We start from the raw sequence: 22,108 nt of genomic DNA, 5'->3' as shown, positions 1-22,108 counted from the left end.
TAAGGTTAGGTTAGTCTTTGCCCAGGATGTCACTGTATGCATCGTCGAATGAGCCCACAAGGCATGAGGAGCCTGCTTCTCCACAAGCAAATAAGCTGACGTGATAGTCTCCTTCAGCTATCTAGCAATTGTGAGCTTGGAAGCCATGAGGCCAAATCTATGCTTACCAAAAAGCACAAACAGTCTGTTTCATTTGTGAAACTCACTCATGACATCCACACATCAAATGAGGACTGATCGAGAAACTTCAAGGTAAAATACTGAGCCTCTTTGTCTTGTCTGTGAAAGAAGCTCCACAGATTGGCTGAGATGAAATTCTGATACCACTTTAAGAAGAAAGGAAGGAATCATGTGCAGTGAGACCCCCTACCTCTGAAAAGCAAAGAAAGGGATCCTGACAAGACAGCCTGATGCTCTGACCCTAAGTGACAATGCAACAGCCATCAAGAACTCTGTCCCATGCTCTCCAACAAACCTCTTTCCTTCTTCTTTTTTTTAAAGTTGGTGTGTTGCAAAACGAGAGTTCCACAGGAAACGGGAGAGGTGAAGGGAGGGAAGAAGTAAATTCCCGGAGCACCAGAGACAGGGATCTGAAGACCTCCAGATATGACCTGCAGACTTAAGCCACCCACAAAGCTCAACTAGTGACCAACTGGACCAGGAGCAAAGCATCAGAACCAGAGGCTACAAAGTGTTTCTATCCACCTGCTGGAGACAGAAAATACTAAGGAGCTGGACTGGATGCTAAGAGAGATTGGTCTCAGCTCAGTTCTCTATCTCCACCTGCTGGTTGATGGACACAACTATCCCACAGGTTCTGGAATAATAGGAAGCTACGCAATGGAAGCAACCTTCAAGAACTGCTTCCGTCATTTACAACAACTACGCTGCCTCCCTCCTTACATTGAAAAGGCAACTCTTGTCTCAGTTATGCCTGCCATATCATCATCAAGACTGGATTATTGTAATGCCCTCTACACTGGTCTGACTACAAAGGGTCTGAACCAGCTCCAATTGATACAGAATGCTGCAGCAAGACTAGTAGAAGGTTGTAAGTGACGTGACCACATCACACCATTTTTGCAAAATCTTCACTGGCTACTAGTACAATATAGGGCTAAATTTAAAATTATGTCTTGAAGGGAGAGGAAGTGACGTCACCGTCGGAGATGGCCGCTTGATGTTTGAGCTCCGTCGGGGCAGCAGTGAAAGCAGCGATTTTCCCCCAGCGAAACCGCGATCGCGAATTTAGGCGGTCAGAGTCCGGAGATTGATGGCGACCCGAAAGCGCCTAGAGAAAATTAAATATAGCGCCGATCAGCGGGACGGAGCGGCAACATCGAGTCGCACCCCGCGCAAGGCGTGAGACAAAATGGTGGACGTGGACTCGGGCTCTGATACGGAGGGGCTGATGGAGCAGCAAGAAAGTGAAAATGAACTCACAAAGCAGGAGGTAACGCGCTGGTTTAAAGCGCTTAAAGCTGAAATGGCAGCAGTGAGGAAAACAATCAAGGATGCAGTGGTGGACATCCAGAAAGAGGTGAGGGAAATTGGCAGCAGGGTGGAACAGGCTGAGGAAGCACTGGAGCATGTGGAGGACATCTTGGAGTTGAAAAATGAGATTGGCTCTCTGCGTGCAGAGAAAGATAAAATGCAGCTGGATCTTGAGGACTTAGAAAATAGATCCAGAAGAAATAATTTAAGATTCAAGGGGGTCTCAGAAACGGACCAAAATATGGACTGTACTAAGGTGGTAAAAGCAATTTGTGCCTTTATCCTGGCATCTGAAGGAGACGAGCACATGCTTGGAGATGGGACTGAGATACAATTTGATGGGGTACACAGAAGCCTGGGACCCTGAAGAGATAAGCAGCCCAGAGATATAGTGGCATGCTTTAAGGATTATAAGACTAAAGATCTGGTCTGGCGTAAGGCACGATTGTGGGTTTCCCCACAATCAAACAGTGCTAGTATTTCAAGACCTGGCCCTGGGCACGCTGCAACGAAGACGTGAGTTTCGGGACTTGACCAAGTTTCTTCAACAGGCTAAATACAGGTACAGATGGGTTTTCCCATTTGGCTTGCAGCTTACAGTAGAGGGCCAAACGAGGCGGGTGACCTCGCTGGCTGAAGCGTGGAAAGTGCTGAAGGAGCTAGGCTGTAAAAATTTGCCTCCTGAAGGAGATACAGGAAAACCAGGAAAAGCAGCAACCGAGAAGAGAGGATCGTCATGGCAAAAGGCGGGTTCTCGTAAAGGGCCGGGCTCCCACAGGCCAGAAATGGACAGAGTACCCTGAAGGAAAGTATGAGACACTACTGGTTTTAGTTCACCACAGTTATAGGTTGTTGAGCAGCCCTGGAGGGTTGCCAGACAGGGTTTGCAATAGTTTTCTTCTGTTATGAGTTCAGAGAATGGATGTCTATTACACTGTTATAATGTAATGAGTTTGGGAAAGGTGGAGTGGAGGGAGAGGAATACGAATTTGGGGGGAGGGGGGGAAAACAGAGGGGGAGAAGGGGGTGCCAGCTCTGGCGAGGGGTTATTTCCTTACAGTATTAGGCTGGCGGCAAATGGTACCGCTCAGCAATAGGGGGAGGGAGGGGGGTGCAGGGAGGGAAAGGGTTGAGGTTGGGAACTAGGAATGTGAACGGGTTAAATTCGCAGAGGAAGAGAAATTTGGTGTATCGGGAGTTACAGAGGTAGATGGGATATAGTCCTGCTGCAGGAGACACATATTAGGCGCCGAGAGGCACATTTATTACATCAGAGGGCTTACAGTGAATGTATTGCACACTTTGATAAAAGAGGGGGAAAGGTGGGCGGTCTAGTCATTTATATTCGGAAAGGGATTCCATTTGTAACTGATGACATTTATAGAGATGAATTGGGGCGCTGTTTAGCGATCAGAGGGCTCTTATATGGGAAATCTGTGACAATTGTGAATATCTATGCACCTAATTCAGGACAGGGAGAGTTCTTTGAGCATATAAGGGAGGAGCTTCTTCAATTTCAAAGAGGTGGGATGATTATGGGGGGAGATTTTAATTTATGGAATACATCTATGGATCACTCTAAGGGACACATTACAGTACACAAGCCTTATGCTCGGAGTTTGAGGGCACTGGCCTCGAGATTAGATCTCCTAGAGGTTTGGCGACTTAAACATCCGACCCAGAAGGCATATACATTTTTTTCTCACTCTCAGAACTCATATACACGAATCGATATGATTTGGTGTAGCCGTGTCTTATGGGAACATGTTGTGGATGCAGATGTGGGGTCTATCTCAGTCACTGACCATGCCCCAGTGGAACTTGACTTGAAGGGGTTGGGAGAAGAGGATAAACAGAGATTTTGGAGGCTTAATGAGGGAATTTTGGGCGATAAACAGGTATGTGAGGATTTACGCAAGGTAATTCAAGATTACTGTAGTATGAATGACATGGGGGTGGTATCGGAGGGAACACTCTGGGATGCCTTAAAGGCGGTGGTACGGGGTCACTTAATTAAATGGGGCGCCCGGAAAAAACGAGAACGCGAGGCAAAAGAACTGGAAGCCAGGAGAGGCTAGCCTACTGGGAGCGTAAGCATCAGGAAGGGGGGTTAGGAGAGGAGTTGCGGGAGGTACGTAAATGGAGGGCGGCCTTGGATCAAATACAGGTTGAACGGGTGGAGTTCCTGAGGAAACGTCTCCAGCATAAGTTTTTTGAATTTGGCAATAAGTCGGGAAGATGCTGGCTAATTGTTTGAGACACCATCAACGGGACTCGCTGATTACCAAAATTAAAGAGCAGGGGGATCACATACTTTATAAGGATAGAAATATTAGGGATCAATTTTTGAGATTTTATAGTACACTATATAACTAGCACTATTGGGGTGGAGGGAGGTGAAATTAGAAAGGAATTGTGCTCTCTTTGGTTGCCCAAGTTATCTCGCGAGGATTGTGAAAAGCTAGCGGCCCCCTTTCATTTACATAGTAACATAGTAGATGACGGCAGAAAAAGACCTGCAAGGTCCATCCAGTCTGCCCAACAAGACAACTCATGTGTGCTACTTTTGTGTATACCCTACTTTGATTTGTACCTGTGCTCTTCAGGGCACAGACCGTATCTGCCCAGCACTAGCCCCCCTCCCAACCACCAGCCCCGCCTCCCAACCACCGGCTCTGGCACAGACCGTATAAGTCTGCCCAGCACTATCCCCGCCTCCCACCACCGGCTCTGGCACAGACCATAAGTCTGCCCAGCGCTATCCCTGCCTCCCAACCTCCAGTCCCGCCTCCCACCACTGGCTCTGGCACAGACCGTATAAGTCTGCCCCGCACTATCCCCGCCTCTCAACCTCCAGCCCCGCTATCCAATCTCGGTTAAGCTCCTGAGGACCCCTTAGTAATCCTCACATTGGAGTATTATAGAAAGTATTCTTTAAAGCTTTATTTCCAACATCTTAATGAACAGTTTCTTGGCTCTACTACTCGTATATTTCCTGATTTGTGCCAAGTGACACAGAAATGTAGGAAGGAATTCTTGGCCTTTAGGCCAAGGGTCCTGGCCTTAGGTGCCGCATTTATTTTGAAATTACAAGTGTTGTATTTTGTATCAGACTAACCCTCTGTTTACTAATCGGCTGTGTCGGGACTAGCCCATAGCAGCCGCTGGAGTGGCTTAGTAAGGGGGGGGGGGGATAATTATTTTCTTTTTTTGAGTCTAAACAACTAATAGACTTTATTGTGGCTAGAGAAGAAATCGGTGTCATTATTAACTCCGATACACCTTCCTAAGGTTTAGCATGACCGGCTGTAGGTCAATGTGCTGCTCTTGGTTGTTAGTTCATTTCTTTCTTGGATCTATGATATTTTTTCCTTGCTTGACCCCTGTCATTATTGTGGGCTATGCAATTAGTATATATATTTTTTTTCTGTTTGGTAGGGGGTTTTTTTCTTTCAATTTGTTTCTGTGATTTTTTTTTTTCAAGATATAGATAAATGTATACTTGATATTGTTGGAAAATATGCATAAATAAAAAGTACAAAAAAAAAAAACAATGAAAAAGGATTCTCCCATATACTCATTTTGGTACATCAAGAACTAAGGGGTCTTTAGTAAGCTGCAGGAAAAAGGGCCCTGCGGTAGCGGTGGGGGGGCCATTTTTCCCATGCGCCAGGGCCTTTTTTACTGCAGTGGGTAAAATGACCCCCCCCCCAAAAAAAAAAAAAGCAGCCATGTGGCAAGATAAGTCTTACAGCATGGACATGCAGCGGGAAGAACTTACCACCAGCCATTGAGGTGGCTATAAGGGCTCCCATGGTAACCCAGCAGTAACTGGTCAGCACTCAGCGGTGCCTAATTACTACCAGGTTGGAGGAAATTAGGCAGGTTATAAAAGGGCTTAAAGGAGGGAAGGCCCCAGGAGTAGATGGATATTCTGCAAAGTTTTATAAAATCTTTGCTGGGGAGGTAGGGCTGTTGTTGGTAAGGGTGGGCAATGCTTGTTTTCAAGGCAGCTCCCTCCCTTCTAGTATGCATCAAGCTGGTATATCGCTTATACTGAAACCAGGCAAAGATCCTTCCGCATGTGGGTCCTATAGACCAATTTCATTAATTAATTTGGATGTTAAGATTCTCTCCAAGGTCCTTGCGAACAGATTAGGGGGTATTGCCCAAATTAATCCACCCAGATCAATCAGGGTTTGTGGCGGGGAGACAAGTAGCCGATAATATATGTCGTACACTGCATATTATCTGGGAGACTCAACAGAAGGGTCGACCTATGGCTTTGCTAAGCACAGATGCTGAAAAAGCCTTTGATAGGGTGGAGTGGCCCTATCTATGGGAGGTACTGAGGCATCTGGGTTTTGGAGAGGGGTTGATAGGATGGTTGCAAAGGTTATATGAAGGACCCTCGGAGCGGATCAAGGTAAACGGGGGGTATTCCAATGCATTTAAGTAGGGAGAGGTACGAGGCAAGGCTGCCCACTATCTCCCTTGTTATTTGCGATATCGACTGAACAGCTGGCGCAGAGGATAAGGGAGATGGGTGACATAAAAGGGATCGTAGTAGCGGGCAGGGAACATAAGCTGGCATTATTTGCTGATGATATTCTGTTTTTGTCACGAGTCCCCTGACGACTTTACCAAACTTGGTGAAAGAGCTCAATCAATTTGGTAGGATTTCAGGTTTTAAGATAAATTATGACAAGTCTGAAGTTCTGGGGGTGTCAATCCCATATGGTCGACTGGTAGAAGTGCTCCAGGGGTTCTCATTTCGACTAAAGAAGGGAAATATCAAATACTTAGGGGTCCAGATACCCTCTGAGTTGAATCAGCTATATCCACTAAATTATGGGCCGTTGTTTCAACAAGTACATAGAGATATGGCGGGATGGCAGGGTAAATGGCTATCCTGGTGGGGGAGAATAGCCACAGTACGAATGAATATCTTACCCCGGATTTTGTTCCTGTTCCAGACTTTGCCCATACAGGTACCTAAAAGGGAAATAATAAGCTTCAGGGGGAGATTATGAAATTTATATGGGGGGGTAAAGCTCCGAGAATACACAGGAAATTGATGTGGAAGTCGGTAGACCTGGGGGGAAGGGGGGTGCCCAATTTGGAATGGTATTTTTGGGCTGCACAGGTAAAGTTTGTAGTGGCATGGAGTCAGGAGGCTCCATCGGTGGTGGCTAGTTTAGACCAAGAGATGGTGCAGGGTTATAAGTTGAAGTCGGTTATATGGGCTTCAATAGAACCGAGGGTATACGGTCAAATGACAACAAACCCATTTGTGAACCATCTGTTGACCTTGTGGGCTTCTTTCAGAACAAGGTTCTGGCTGAAGAGGAAAACTTCCACACTGGCAGGTATAGGTGGGGAACCGACTTTTCAAGTGGGAATGGGTCACCAGGTTGCAGGGTGGTGGGAAGAGGAGGGATGATTTGTTTCAGGGATCTCCTGGATGACGGGGAGCTAAGACCGTTAGAGGAGATCCGGGAACAGTGTGGGGGAGGTGCGGGAGATACTTATTTTTATATACAAGTCAAGCATTATATGAGCCAACAAGGGTGGTTGAGGAGGGACCTGGAAGAATATGAGGAACTTGAAAATTTGTGGGGATCATTGGGGAAAATGAGAAGAGTTATATCTAGTTGTACAAATTGATTAGAGGTAGATCTTTTGAGAAATGTGCTTATATGATAAAATGGGAACAGGATCTGCAACGGGAGTTTACAGTAAATGAGTGGAAGGCTATAGTAGTAGAAGCCAAAAAAGCTTCGAATTGTGTGTTGTTAAAATTGCCTTTAAGATATTGTTGCGGTGGTATTATACCCCGCATCGAATACATGCTATGTTTTCCTCTGCATCCCCACTGTGTTGGAGGTGTGGAGATGAGGAGGGGACTTTCTTGCATATTTGGTGGTCGTGCCGGACTCTACAACCATTTTGGAAAACTGTAACGACAAAAATTTCAGAAAGCACGAATAAGCCGTTCCAATGCACTCCGCAATGGTGTCTTTTGGGTCTCGGTAACAGAAGAGGAACTAAATGGCAAAGACGCCGTAAGAGGATTTGTTTAACAGCGCTAAGAGTGTCATTGCAATGCACTGGAAGAAACAGATGGCTCCCTCAGAGCTGGACTGGACTCTGAAACTTTCCCTGGTCGGGGAACTGGAGCAGCTAATGGACAAAAGAATGGGAAGGTACAACCCATCTTCTGAACTGTGGTCTCGATTTCAGCGATTAACCCAATAAGGACAGTTGAAATAGAGCTGGGAGGGGAGGAGGGAGGGGAGGGGGAAAGGGGGGGGGAAACGTGGGGAAAATGAATAAGTTTACATTGTTGTATTGTGATGATGGTTAATAAAATATTTAAACATTAAAAAAAAAAATAATTATGTCTTGAAGGCCCTCAAAGGAAATGGCCCAGAGTACTTGAACAGGATCTCCCTCGACACAACTCCAAGGTCACTAAGGTTCTCCCAAGGAGCATACCTAACCACACCATCTCCAAAGAACATCACACAATGTGAAACCCGCCAGCAAGCCTTCTCCAGAGTAGGCCCCACACTTTGGAATGCACTCCCTGAAAGGCTTTGCTTAACACAAGACTATCTCTACTTCAGGAAGCAAAGCGAATGATTGGCTCTTCAACCAGGCCTTTAATGGAAGAAATAACTTGATAGTCACACACACAAGGTGCAACACTGGCTGTACATACTACAGCAGGACATGTTTATCTACTTTTATCCTAGCTAAGATAATTTTCAAGCACCATTCTGACATCATGTGCATCTTTTTAAGTTAGTCCCCTTATTTTCTTACTCCTGTTACTCTATATGTACCATCTTTGCTTACACCTTATGCTACCTATTAAAATGTTTTATCACATATTGTGTTGACACTGTAATGTAGCATACATACTATGCCATACTTTGTATTGTAATTTGAATATCTTTACTGCTGTAATTGTCTATTGCTTATGTGTTCTCTTGCTGTACACCGCCTGAGAGAATTCCTTCAAAAACACAGTAAATAAATCCTAATAATAAATAAAATTCAAAATTGGCTTGAAGATTGACACTAGAGAGCTGGAACAACACATTTAGGCAGCTATCTTGTTGTGTGATTTATCAGCCACCATAATGGGTTAATTCTCCACTGAAGATGGGATGCGCCACCTTACCTGAGCTGCTGTTGCACAGTGATACACTGAGTTCTGATGAACGTTCTGAGGTGTTTGAGAAGATGATCAGGACCCAAAGCCCAGCCAACCTAAATGAGAAAGAAAACATATGATTTATCACACTTTAGTGAAACATTTGGTAGCACACTGTATGTCCTGTGTATAAATGGGCAGACTGGATGGACCATACTGATCTTTATCTGCTGTCATCTGCTATGTTATGTTACATCCAGTCACAGTCAGTTGTGTCAGGGAGACAAGCCCTAAGGCAAGGAGTTATGAAAAAACAAACAAACTTGTTTTGTCACCTTCCAGCCCGTTGCACTGAAGGATTTTCCAGCACTTCCAATGGTGATTGAGCGATCCCACATTCCAGGCAAGCTAGCTGCAAACAAAGAAAAGAAGCACTGAAGGTCTGTAGATAAGAGAGCCAGAGAAAGTTAGGAGGAGAAAGAGGAAGTACTATGCAACTGAATACAATTTTGGGGTTAATTATTCAAGTCAAAGCAAATTAAATTCAAGTACAGTAAATATTTTCATGTCCCAGAGGACTTACAAACTAAATTAGGACTTGAGGCAAAGGAAGATTAAGTAACTTGCCCCAGGTCACAAGGAGTGTCAGTAAGTGGAGTGGGATTTGAAACTCTGGTTTCCCTAGTTTTCAACTCACTGTTCAGTCATCAGACTACTCCTCAGCTCTCTGTGCTGCTTCTATCCAAATTTATGCACACTACTAAAAGCAGAACACAAGGAAACTAGGGTAATGAGGATGGAGGGTAATGGGTGGTTAAAAAAAAAAAGGATCATGTATTACCAGTCTTTTGCTATAAGTTGTTTTGCCTACTATTTGTTATGCTTGAGCATTGTCATGTATTTGCTTGATGTCTTTGTCATGACTTGCTGTTTAGTTGTTCACTGTTGAGTTTGTTTGATCCTGAATAAAAACCGTTAAACCATAAAAAAGCACACCACAAAGCTGATGAATGGCAGCAAGACAGAGGTTCATTATATCAAACACCCATCCCTAACTACAATGCACTTTAACTTGCTGCATATAAGTTGGAAAAATTTGTATAGCAGGGTGTAGAAAACTGTTTGTTTTTTCCCCCTGTGAATAATGGATAATTGAAATCCCCTCCAGTTTCAAGTAATCTTGACACACGCATTCCTCTCTATCTGTAGGTATTCTGAATATATTTTTCATATTCAGTTTTCAACTTTAAAACTAAATGCACAATAAATTTTCTCCTTCTTCTAAGGACATTTTTTTCTAATAATGTAGGCAGGCATCATTTATAATTTTATGTTTCAACTATTTTTATTATTAAAGGTATCGCAAAACAGCTCATCAGCACATTCATTTACAACATAATTTCAAAACACTCTCTCTAAACAGTAGAGCGCAACACTGTTAATCTAATTTTTCTGTAACATTATACTTCCCAACCCCTCCTACCCCCCGCCTCCTCTGCTCCCAACATTATTCCAAGAACTCTATGCGGTACATCTGTTACTGCACAAGCCAGCATGTTTGAAAATATAAATGAGATTAAATTAAAAAATGCTACCAACAATAAAGAATGACAACGTGTATACAGCAGCTCATAGGTTTGCTTGCTTTGTTTTGAAGGGGAAACAGATAAAAACTAACCTATTGGCTTCAACTTGTTTCATTTCATTAGTCTCCCTCCTGTTTCCATGCAATCTCTGCAGCAGCTGCGACAAAATAAAAAAAAGTGTGGGGCCGCAGCAGCCTTCAGGCATGCGCTGTTTGGCTCTGATGTGCCCCCGCTGACGTCAACTTCAAGTTCCGGGGGCACAAAACCAGCAGAGCCGACAGCGCATGCCTGAAGGCTGCTGCAGCCCCATGCTTTTTATTTTTGTTATTTGCCAGGAGAAGCAGCAGCGGCGATGAGAAAAACAGTGATTCAATCTCGGCGGGAGATGACCCACCAAAGCGGGAATCTCCCGCTGAATGCAAGAGACTTGGCAGGTCTGCTCTTCCAGAATATGAGTAATTGCAGCCCAGAATATTTGTATATGACCATAGGACCACAAGAGGTGATAAAAGTACTGCACTCCAGGAGGCATCTCCAGCATATGTCTGATACACTAGCAAGGCGCATCGCTTTCAGTTTCACAGGTGTATAATACTTGTAGAAGATTTTTTAACCTCCAAGAAAACCCATTTTCATCCTCCCTTAGTAAGCAATCATTCCTAAATCCCGCTCCCACTAGGCCATGTAGTTAAACTAGTAAACTCAGTTCCACAGAGAAACTTGTAGGAATCGAAATGAATCCACCCTTTTCAGTTCACTTTTTCTGCTGCTGTTGGGTCTGTTTGAAGAATATTGCTGCAAGGTGTTGTGGGTGGTTGGTTTCTTTTAAGCTTTGCCTTTCAGGTTAAGTGTTCACATTCTGCGCTTCTACTTGGATTACATCTCTGTGAGGAAGGGAAGTCTTGGATTTCTATGTGATTCAACTGCTCTGAAGAGATATACTGTCTAGCCAGGAAGCATGACATCCACGAGGAACTGGACAAATCAGTGTTCTCTGTCTCCACCTGCTGGTAGATGGACAACTCATGTCTCTGGATTCAACTACTGCGACTAAAGGAAAGAAAATTATCAAGTATGAACATAGTTTTTCATTCCACAGCGTCAGCAGATGAATCCAGAGACATGTGTGATGTAGCAAAGCAGTATCAAACAGGGGAGGGCAGATGCAAATCCACCTGAAAGGACTGCGGTCCCAAACAAGAATTCCTCCTGGGCTGCAAAGTCTACACAGTAGTGTTTGACAAAGGAATGAGAGGACGACCAAGTCACCGCCCTGCAAATCTCATCAAGAGTGGAAACCTGTGTCTCTGTCCAGGAAGACGCCAAAGCCCAAGCAGAATGGGCCCGGAAGAGGGCCGGAGGAGACCAATCAGCGAGGACGTACACCAAAGAAATAGCCTCCCAAAGCCAACGGGCCAATTCTGGGTTTGGAAGCAGCCTCACCTTTTCCGAGGCCCTGCAAAAAGGATAAAAGATGGACTGACTGCCGGAAGTTATTAGTAGCCTCTAAGTACTGCAGAAGAGTACGTTGGATATCCAGAAGCGCCGGTAGTCCTTATCAAAAGCCGGTAAAAACGACTGATTGAGATGAAAGGAGGAAACCACCTTCAGCAAAAATGAAGGTACAGTTCAAACAGTCACTCCTGCCTCCGAAAAATGGGTCCCTGCAAGAGAGCCTGCAATTCTGAAACCCTGAGAACAGAAGAAATAGCTATCAAAAACACTACCTTAAGAGTGAGATCCCTCACTGTAGCCGCCCATAGAGGCTCAAATGGAGGAGCCGCCCTGAATAAAACAAACTCTGGGGAAAAGGGCAAATTGGAGCAGACAAAAGGAGAACCAGCTGGCATGTCCCCTTCTCCACCCATGCAAGTCAAGGGAGCAGGAAAAGTCTAAGAAATATTCAAACATGTTGCGGCAGGAACCGCGGAAATCAGCGACGGTGAGTTCAAAATGGCTACCGGGTCCTCAGAACAGGAGCAGAACGTGTTTCCCGCGCATAGGAAGAGCCAGCTTCAACCTCCCCACCGGGGATCTCAAGGGAGTCAGAGCCAGAGTACCCTCTGGGACAAAGCCTCACCGCTGTTCTCCGCTTTGCACAGCACTTCACCAATTCTGTCACCATAAAAGGCCGAAGTAGAGCTGTTGCAAGGCAGAAAGTAAGAGGCACACTCACCGCAGCTGGTAACAGGAACTCGCCATTCAGCAGGAAGGGAATCTTCGGCTCACTCAACTCTCCCAAGTCGGGCCAGCACCTTGAGAGTGTAAGGCCAGAACAGACAGCCACTTTTTTTGCTGTTTTTTTTTTAAACAAAGTAAATCTATGAGGATTAGAGAGCTGGAGAATAACCCCCCCCCCCCCCCCCCCCCGGCAGGGGAGTAGGGGTAGAGGAGGAACTTGGGGTGACCAGGTGTACTCTCTAAAGCTGGCATCGTTCAGCTAAAAAAAAAAACCCCCAGCTCTACTGAACCAACAAAGCCAGAACAGGAGCAAACCAAGCCAGGAGTCAGTGGAATACATCCTTTCACCTGCTGGAGATAGAGAATACTGACTAGCCAGGAAGTTTGTTTTTGTTACATTTGTACCCCACGCTTTCCCACTCATGGCAGGCTCAATGCAGCTTACATATTATATACAGGTACTTATTTGTACCTGGGGCAATGGAGGGTTAAGTGACTTGTCCAGAGTCAATAAAGGAGCTGCCTGTGCCTGAGTGCAATGTCCAGTAGGCACTGGATCAATCAGTGCTCTCTATCTCCACCTGCTGGTAGATGGAAACTACCCACATGTCTCTGGATTCATCTGCTGCTGACGCTAAGGAAAGGACCTTTCAACTTTCCCAATGCCACCCATAGATTTTCAAGGTTTCTATTTTCTTGGTCCTCCCTAAGCCAACCTCGTGTACCACAAAATTCTTAACTTGTTAATAAGGAAAAAAGTCACAAGCAGGTAGATCGTACATCTCCTGCAAATCTGAAAATGTACATAACTTCCCAAAATCCAGAAGCTGTCGAAAATGGACTAAGCCATTCTCCTCCCACCTAATAAAAGGCCTCCCTTCACACCCTGCAGTAAAGGAAAGCTTATGTTGAATAGAAACCAATGAGGAGACCATGAGGCCTTCCATACCGTGCAAGAATTACGCCCTAAGTGTCCAACAAATGCCTCATCAAGGGTTATAAATCTGCCCTTAGACTCCTTAAGGAGCCTGAGATCCATAGTAGATGCTTCGATGCAAAACTGGGAAAATGATCCTGCTCCAACATGACTCTGGATTTTCCAGGATTAACTTCCCACTCTAACAGCTGATGTAATTGGGCCGCCCGATAACACAAACATATTTGGAACAGCTCTACCCCTCAATGTTGTACACTGCCACATAATAGTCCTTGACAATATTGGAAAGTGAACTCCCAAGATAATCTATTAGATCCATTTGGACCTTTAGTAAAACTCCTTTTGGTATCTCTAAAGGCAAAATCTGAAATAAAAATAAATAACTTTGGAAGAATATTCATTTTAATGGCCACAATACACCTCCCACCAGGATATCCTTTCCATCACCCCAAATCCATGCTAGTTTGCTGAAAAGGTTTTGCATAATTCTGCTCATATATACACTTCAAATCTCTGAGCATCTGTACACCTAAATATCACATCCCCTGACTCACCCACCTAAAAAAAAAAAATTATCCCACAAAAATTCCTCCTCAACAGGGTCTGTGGTAATACCCAGCATCTTTGTTTTAACCAAAATGACTTTATCAAATTCTTACAATTCCTGAATTATAGGCAATGTCAAACTAACATGGATTCTACTGCAAAGCACTTTGGGCTTCTGACAATACAGCCTGTTCCATCCTACCTGTGTGTGAGAAGAATCAAGGACAATATGTTTATTTCTGAGTGTACGGGATAAAACCAGTGCCTAGGCTTCCAGTTTATTTTTGCCTAAGAAAGCCTTGAAGTGGTGACTATGATTTATCTAATATAATAATTTGCTCCTCCAACATTTCAATGTGTCTCACTGGGATCGTAACCACCTGCTGACATCACTCCTCCAACGTTCTCCTCAAACGTTCCAATGTGTGTCATGGGGATTGTAACCACCTGCTGACGTCACTCCTCCAATGTTCTCCGTGCCCCCTCCCTCCCAGTTCCATGGGACCCTGGAACTGGGAGGGAGGGGGCCACTGGAACTGGGAGGGGGGAGGGAGGGAGGCCTGAAACTCAGAGGGAGGTGGAGGGGGCAGGGGAGAGATGCTGCACATGGATGGATGGAGGGGGCAGGGCAGAGGACGTTGCCTGCATATGGATGAATGCAGGGAGAGAGCATAATGAAGGGGAGGGGAGGGGACCCTGAAACTCAGAGGCAGGGAGGGAGGGGACGACCTTGGAACTCGGAGGGAGGGAGGGGGGGGACGACCCTGGAACTCGGAGGGAGGGAGGGAGGGGGAACCTGGAACTGGGAGGGAGGGGGGCACACACTCTCATGCTCACACACACACTCTCTCTCACAGACACACTCGCACCCAGTCTCACTCTCTCTCTGTCACACACACACTCGCACATTCACTCTCTCTCTCTCACATAGTCACTCTCACACACACTCTCTCAAACATACACACTCCGAGGAAAACCTTGCTAGCGCCCGTTTCATTTTTGTCAGAAACGGGCCTTTTTTAACTAGTTTATTTATAACATTCTTCAGCTGTTTGTCTACATTGAAGATACTGTACATATTATGTCTGTGTGAACACAGGACTTTGTTTATCTTTCCTTCCAGGTTTGCCCAGGTCAACGAGAACAGAAATACCCTGTTCTGCCTTCCTAAGCAACAACAAGATTTAAAAACTTATTGAACACAGGACTTTGTTTATCTATACATCCGGATACTGCATATGTTGCTCACCATCTGAAAAGAGCTAGAACTTGCATAAAGAGAATTGTATCAGCTGTGCAAAAGCTTTCCTGAAATGACATTATCTGCCACAAAAGGCTATATGGCTGTTTAATTCATGCTTCTCCATACAGGAAGTCGTATAGATAAATTATCCTGTGTTTACTTTAAATAGACAAAAAATAATTTTGGGTAGCATTTATGCTCCTAATACGCTAGATTTAAAATTCTATAAGAGGTTGCTTAAGCAGATCACACAGCTAGAAACATTGCCCATATTGCTGGGAGGAGATTTCCCCAACTGATTTACGACAGATAAGCACTAGGGGTTTGCCGGATCTATGCACAACACTCGAGCTAATTGATATTTGGAGGACACTGCATCCACTAGACAAAGAATATACACATCAATCTAGAGCACATGGCACCTCTGCCAGAACGGACTACTTGCTAGCCTCCCACACACTATTAACAGACATTACTGAGGCACATATAGATCCTTGTGTTAAATCGGATCATTCGGTGATCAGAATGTGCTGGACCCGGGAGAGGAAGAAGAGAAATTAAACAGTTGGACGTTTCCAGCATACTTGCTTAGAGACACACGGTTTTGGGAATATTTACAAGCTAAGTCGACCGAGTATAAACACTTTAACAAGGGTTCAGTTGCTAGTACCACTAACTTCTGGGAAGCTGTGAAAGCAGTATTAAGAGGTGAAATAATAAGTTATGTGACCAGTGCTTTTTTGTGCTGGTACGAAACGGTACGGCGTACCGGCACCTTTTTTTGCCTGCCCCGCCCCCCGCGACACTCCGGGCGAGTCCTGCACTTAGTTGTTTTTTTTTAAGACTCAGAACGCGCGAACGATGCAGCCGGCAGCGATTGAAAGAGGCTGTTTGGGCTGGTGTCTGCGTCGGAGCTTCCCTCACCCTCTGCGAGTCCCGCCTTCGTTGTTACAACTTCCTGTTTCGCGGGACTCGCAGAGGGTGAGGGAAGCTCCGACGCAGACGCCAGCCCAGACAGCCTCTTTCAATCGCTGCCGGCTGCATCGTTCGCATGTTCTGAGTCTTTAAAAAAAAAAAACTAAGTGCAGGACTCGCCAGGAGTGTCGCGGGGGGGGGGGGGGGGGGGAAGGATTGGGGAGAGAAAAAGAGAAACCAACAGAGGGAAGGATTGGGGAGAGAGGGAAAGAGGGAAACCAACAGAGGGAAGGATTGGGGAGAGAGGGAAACCAACAGAGGGAAGGATTGGAGAGAGAGAGAGAGAAAGAGGGAAACCAACAGAGGGAAGGATTGGGGAGAGAGAGAGAAAGAGGGAAACCAACAGAGGGAAGGATTGGGGAGAGAGAGAGAGAAAGAGGGAAACCAACAGAGGGAAGGATTGGGGAGAGAGGGAAAGATTGGGGGGAGAGAGGGAAACCAACAGAGGGAAGGATTGGGGAGAGAGAGGGAAACCAACAGAGGGAAGGATTGGGGAGAGAGAGGGAAACCACAGAGGGAAGGATGGGGGAGAGAGAGGGAAACCAACAGAGGGAAGGATGGGGGAGAGAGGGGAAAACAGAGGGAAGGATGGGGAGAGAGGGGAAAAACAGATGGAAGGATTGGGGAGAGAGGGGAAAAACAGATGGAAGGATGGGGAGAGAGGGGAACAAACAGATGGAAGGATGGGAGAGAGGGGAAAAACAGATGGAAGGATGGGGAGAGAGAGGTAAAACACAGATGGAAGGATTGGGGAGAGAGGGAAAAACAGATGGAAGGATGGGGAGACACAGAGGAAAAACGGAAGGATGGGGAGAGAAAGAGGGAAGACGCTGGATGGAAGAATGCAGAAAGAAATAGGGGAGACACTGGAAGGATGGGGAGAGAAAGCAGAGCTGCTGGATGGAAAAGGGGAATAGAGAAAGACTGGAGAATAAGAGGAAGGGGCATGGGGAGAACAAGGGTGAGGAAAAGATGAAAAGCCACAGGTAGATGAAGGAAATTAAAGAATGGATAGTAAGAATGAATTAAATCTGGACAGAGAGCGAGCCTGAAAAATATTGAAGAAAGCAAAGAAAAAGGAGACAAAAATGACAAATGGCACAGAAGAGTTAAGCGAAAATAAAGGAAAGCAGAATCACAGAGTGGGACAATATGGAAAGAAAAGCAGTCAGCAGACAAGAAAGGTAGAAAAAAAATCATTTTATTTTCATTTTAGTGTTTGTAATATGTCCAATTTGAGAATTTACATTGGCTGTCTTATTTTGCACTGGGTATACTGGAGCTGTAAGAGCTTACAGAGATTATTTATCATGAAAAAAATCACGTTATTTTTTCTCCTATAGTACTATAATATTTCCAATGATGTCTGTTTATATGCGCCATGGCTGGTATAGGGGGTGTGGCTATCATAGGGGTGGAGCCATATGTGGTGACCCCGCCCATAATGAGTACCGGCACCTTTTTTTCTACAAAAAAAGCACTGTATGTGACACAATATAAACGTGCAAGAGACAGGGAAATTGTGCGGCTTGAAAAGCGACTAGTTAAATTGAATAGACAATATGGTATAACCCCATGTAATAAGATTAGACAAGAGGTGATGGAACTACAAACAACTTTGAACTCCCTACTACATGATAGAGAACTCAAATCCCAAGCCTACTATCGGTTCCAACTATGTAGGCATGGAAACAAAGGAGGCAAATACCTAGCTAGACTTATAGCATCTAAATATACTTCCAAAAATGTAACAGCTATTAAAAACACGGAGGGGACTTATCGTCACTCTAACCGAGAGATTAGATTAGCGTTCCAGACATATTATCAAAGCCTTTATAAGGCGTCAGAACAAGAGGGACTTCCGGGGGAGCTATATTTAGACGGGGTTCAGGCCCCTAAATTACAACTGGGGATTGTGCCCAACTGAATGCTAGAATTAGTGCTGAAGAGGTGGCCTGGGTAATAACTCAGAGCAAATCGGGTAAAGCCCCTGGACCAGATGGAGATAAAGCAGAATTTTACAAGTTGATGGGAGACTCGGTGGTCCCTACCTTGGTTGAAGTGTTTAACGAATGGATGGAGAATGGTAGGATGCCAGAACACTTAAATTTGGCCAGAATAGTGGTGTTTCCTAAACCTAAAAGGGATGAAAAACTGGTAACCTCTTATAGACCCATCTCATTGATTAACCAAGAAGCAAAATTATTTGCAAAAATTTTAGCAAATAGACTGGGACGGGTACTACCTCATCTTATCCATACAGCTCAGGTAGGATTTGTACAAGGTAGATCTGTCACCAAAAATTTGAGGAGTATTTTAGCAACATTGGAAGGATTGGGCCACTCCCACACACAGGCATTAATGATAAGTTTTGACGCTGAAAAAACATTTGATAGAGTGGAGTGGAATGGCCCTTTCTGTACTCGGTGCTAGAAAAATATGGATTCCAGGGTAACTTTGTGCAAGCAATCAGAACATTGTATTACTTACCTAGAGAGCACAGGTGCTGGTAAATGGAAATATATCGGGGGAAATCCAGATTAGTAGAGGTACTAGACAAGGGTGCCCACTGTCACCTCTACTTTTTGCGCTGCAATTAGACCCTTTAATTAGAGACATATATGATTGTGCAGCGATTCCTGAGGTACAACTTAGAAATCAAGAATTTAAGCTTGCCGCATTTGCGGATGACCTACTGGTGGTCATCATGAAACTGAAGGAGACCCTGCAGAATCTATTAGAGATATTTCGTGAATATGGAGACTATTCTGGCTTTAAACTAAACACAGACAAATCCGAAGCTTTGCGATAAATCTCAACATCCAAACTATTTGGCCGGATGGATTTCCTTTGAAACGGGCGAGTAAGTTTTTTACATACCTGGGGATTATGCTACCGGCTACACCGAGGGAGCTCTATACTTTAAATGTCACTAAACTGCTGGAACAGACAACTCAGCAGTTAGATTCATGGGGCACCTTAACACTGTCTTTAGTGGGGAGGATAAGTCTTATTAAAATGGTGATATTGCCAAGATGGCTTTACACATTACAGATCCTGCCCATAGTGTTACTGCAAAAAGATATCAAACGCTTATATCGATTGATGTCCAGATTTTGTTGGGCAAAAAAAACGAGCTAAGATGCAGTTGAAATATATGCTGGGTGGATGGAGGCAAGGGGGCTTGGGAATACCTAATATTAAATTTTACAATATGGCTTGCCTCCTATGCCAGACGCGAGATTGGCTATTCCAATCCCAGGAAAAACACACCTCTAGAGATGGAAGAAGCGCTGTATAGTCCATATCATGGGATAACATTAGCACATTTACAGAAAAAGGAGATCCCACATAGACTTAGACACAATGTCCTGATTTTATCACTTAGAGCAGCGTGGAGATTCTTAGGGGAACTACTGGGTGGAGATCCGAGAGTAACTGAGTATCTAAACATCAGGGGAAATCCGTCCTTTGTGCCCGGGCTGGAAAATAAAACTTTTGATAGGTGGGCACAGGCAGGAGTGACTTGTATAGCAGATGTACTGGGAGAGAGCGGGGATATACTACCGCTGACACAATTATTGGTTCAAGGGGAGCAGGGTTGGGGTGATATGTACGCCAACTTAAACACTATATAAAAACATTAGATAAAGCAGCATTGCATTGTAAATTGGGTAACAAAATCAAAAAATTCTTTGATGAGATCTCTGAAACTGCTCCATCCATATCCCAGATGCATCAGAAGCTGTGGGGGCTGGCTCCGATGAGGGAGATGACTATGATTAGACAGACATGAGAAAAGGATGTGAGCCGTAATTTGGAATCTTGGGATATTACAGCGCAGACAAAAGATATACCAAGAATAATTGGGGGTGCAGATTACAGGGAATGCGCGTACAGGATGATCCATAGAGCTTATCAGGGGGCATAGAGACAGCGCTCTGCTTGAAATGTAATAGACATGATAATTCTTTATATCATGCGGTGTGAGGATGTGTAGTACTACAGAGATACTGGAGACAAATAGTTACTTACCTGTCTTGTGTTTTGTGTAGTAGAATAGACATGAATCCATTGCAGTTGGTACTAGATCTGAAAGAAGCACCATTAAGACTCAACGCTGACAAAGCATTATTGTATCGAAAATTATGCTTGGTAGCGAAGAAATGTATTATGCAATATTGGACTGTAGCCACTCCGCCATCTTATTGGCACTGGCCTAACAGGGTACACCAATTGCTGGTGTGGGAGGCGAAAGAGGCAAAAGGACATTGCAAAAGGAAAATACGGTTTCTTAAAATATGGGGATGCTACCTGGAAAAAATGACACAGAAAGGCCGAAGTTTGGTTGTTAATACCTTATAATTGTGCCAGGTTTCTTCATAATACTGTGATGTGTCAGACATGAGTTAATCAAGGTGGGAGGGTTTAAAATGGAGTAGAGGGGGGGAGGGTGAGGGAGAAGGAAATGGGGAGTAGGGTAGGTAATTAGGTATGGAACTCTATATTTACTTGGGGAGGTTAGTTGTTCACTCTGCACCACAGTAGAATACTGGTTGTTTTACAATTGTACACCTAACAGTTATGAATGTTCTTTTGTATGTTACGCTTTAATTTTAACAATCGCTGAAATATAAAAAGTAGTAAGCAGGGGAGGGGGCAGGGGAGGAGAAAATGGAAAAAGTGATTGACGATGTTGAATATGTTGTTGGAATGTCGATTTGTATACTGATCCATGCTGTATGAATACTCCAAGTTGAATTGTATTATGCATAACGTCAATAAAAAAGTTTAAACATAAATTATCCTGTGTTGGAAGTGTGTCAGACTGGTATTTTGGTCTGTGTACTATTAGGTATTCCTAAATTGTTAGATGTTAAAATGAAACTACTGATAAGAGAACATTTCTGATTTGCCTTATTAGTTGTCTAACAGTTCATAATAAATCGTTGCTAGCAAGAAATTTTTCCTGCCAGAGTGTTTATTACTAGTTTAACAGAGAATGAATTCAGGACCTGGGATTTATGTACATAATACCCTAGATCAGTGATTCCCAAACCTGTCCTGGGAACTCTGCAGCCAGTCAGGTTTTCATGATATCCACAATGAATATTCATGAGAAACTAAAATCTACCAATTTCGGATACCCTAAAAATCCTTGGAGTTACCATCGATCGACACCTAACACTTGAAAATCACGTGAAAAAAAAACAACCAAAAAGATGTTCCATTCAATGTGGAAATGAAAAAGAATAAGACCATTCTTCCCAAGGACCGTCTTCCGTAATCTGGTACAATCATTAGTACTCAGTCATCTAGACTACTGCAACTCACTCTACGCTGGCTGCAAAGAGCAAATACTCAAAAAACTCCAAACAGCCCAGAACACGGCAGCCAGACTCATATTCGGAAAATCAAAATACGAAAGTGCCAGACTCATATTCGGAAAATCAAAATACGAAAGTGCAAAACCCCTACGAGAGAAGCTACACTGGCTCCCACTCAAAGAACGCATCACGTTCAAAGTATGTACCCTAATTCACAAAATCATCTATGGCGATGCCCCAGCCTACATGTCAGACCTGATAGACCTTCCACCCAGGAATGCTAAAAAATCATCTCGGACATTCCTTAATCTCCATTTCCCCAATTGCAAAGGTGTAAAATACAAATTAATGCACGCATCAACCTTTTCCTATATGTGCACGCATTTCTGGAACGCGTTGCCACGCAACCTAAAAGCGATCTATGAACTGACCAACTTCCGAAAACAACTGAAGACCCATCTCTTTGACAAGATATACCACAGAGATCAACACATATGAAGCTCCCCACATATATCCAGAAATGTTTAATAATGCCTTCTGTTATATTACTATCATGTATTCCATTACTATGGAACCCAAAATCCTTCTGTAAACCAAATATCTATTCTCTTCTTACTTCCACTATCCATGATGTATTGTAAGCCACATTGAGCCTGC

At 44.2% G+C, this 22,108-nt stretch overlaps 1 protein-coding gene across 1 annotated transcript in view; it reads right to left on the bottom strand.

Moving 5' to 3' along the window:
- Positions 1 to 2,088: 2,088 nt before the first annotated feature.
- LOC115459672 (kynurenine--oxoglutarate transaminase 1-like) overlaps positions 2,089 to 22,108 on the bottom strand; it is a gene marked incomplete at its 5' end in the record, with an annotated part of 36,660 nt that continues 16,640 nt past the window's right edge. Inside the window, 5 exon segments of the mRNA XM_030189480.1 lie at positions 2,089 to 2,175; positions 6,448 to 6,489; positions 8,684 to 8,724; positions 8,727 to 8,772; positions 8,992 to 9,068. Coding sequence (XP_030045340.1) covers positions 2,089 to 2,175; positions 6,448 to 6,489; positions 8,684 to 8,724; positions 8,727 to 8,772; positions 8,992 to 9,068 — 293 coding nt within the window.

This window comes from Microcaecilia unicolor, unplaced genomic scaffold (genome assembly GCF_901765095.1).
Source record: "Microcaecilia unicolor unplaced genomic scaffold, aMicUni1.1, whole genome shotgun sequence".
NCBI lineage: Eukaryota > Metazoa > Chordata > Amphibia > Gymnophiona > Siphonopidae > Microcaecilia > Microcaecilia unicolor.
Note: the sequence above shows the minus strand (reverse complement) of the source record. Positions and strands in the feature narration are given on the sequence as shown.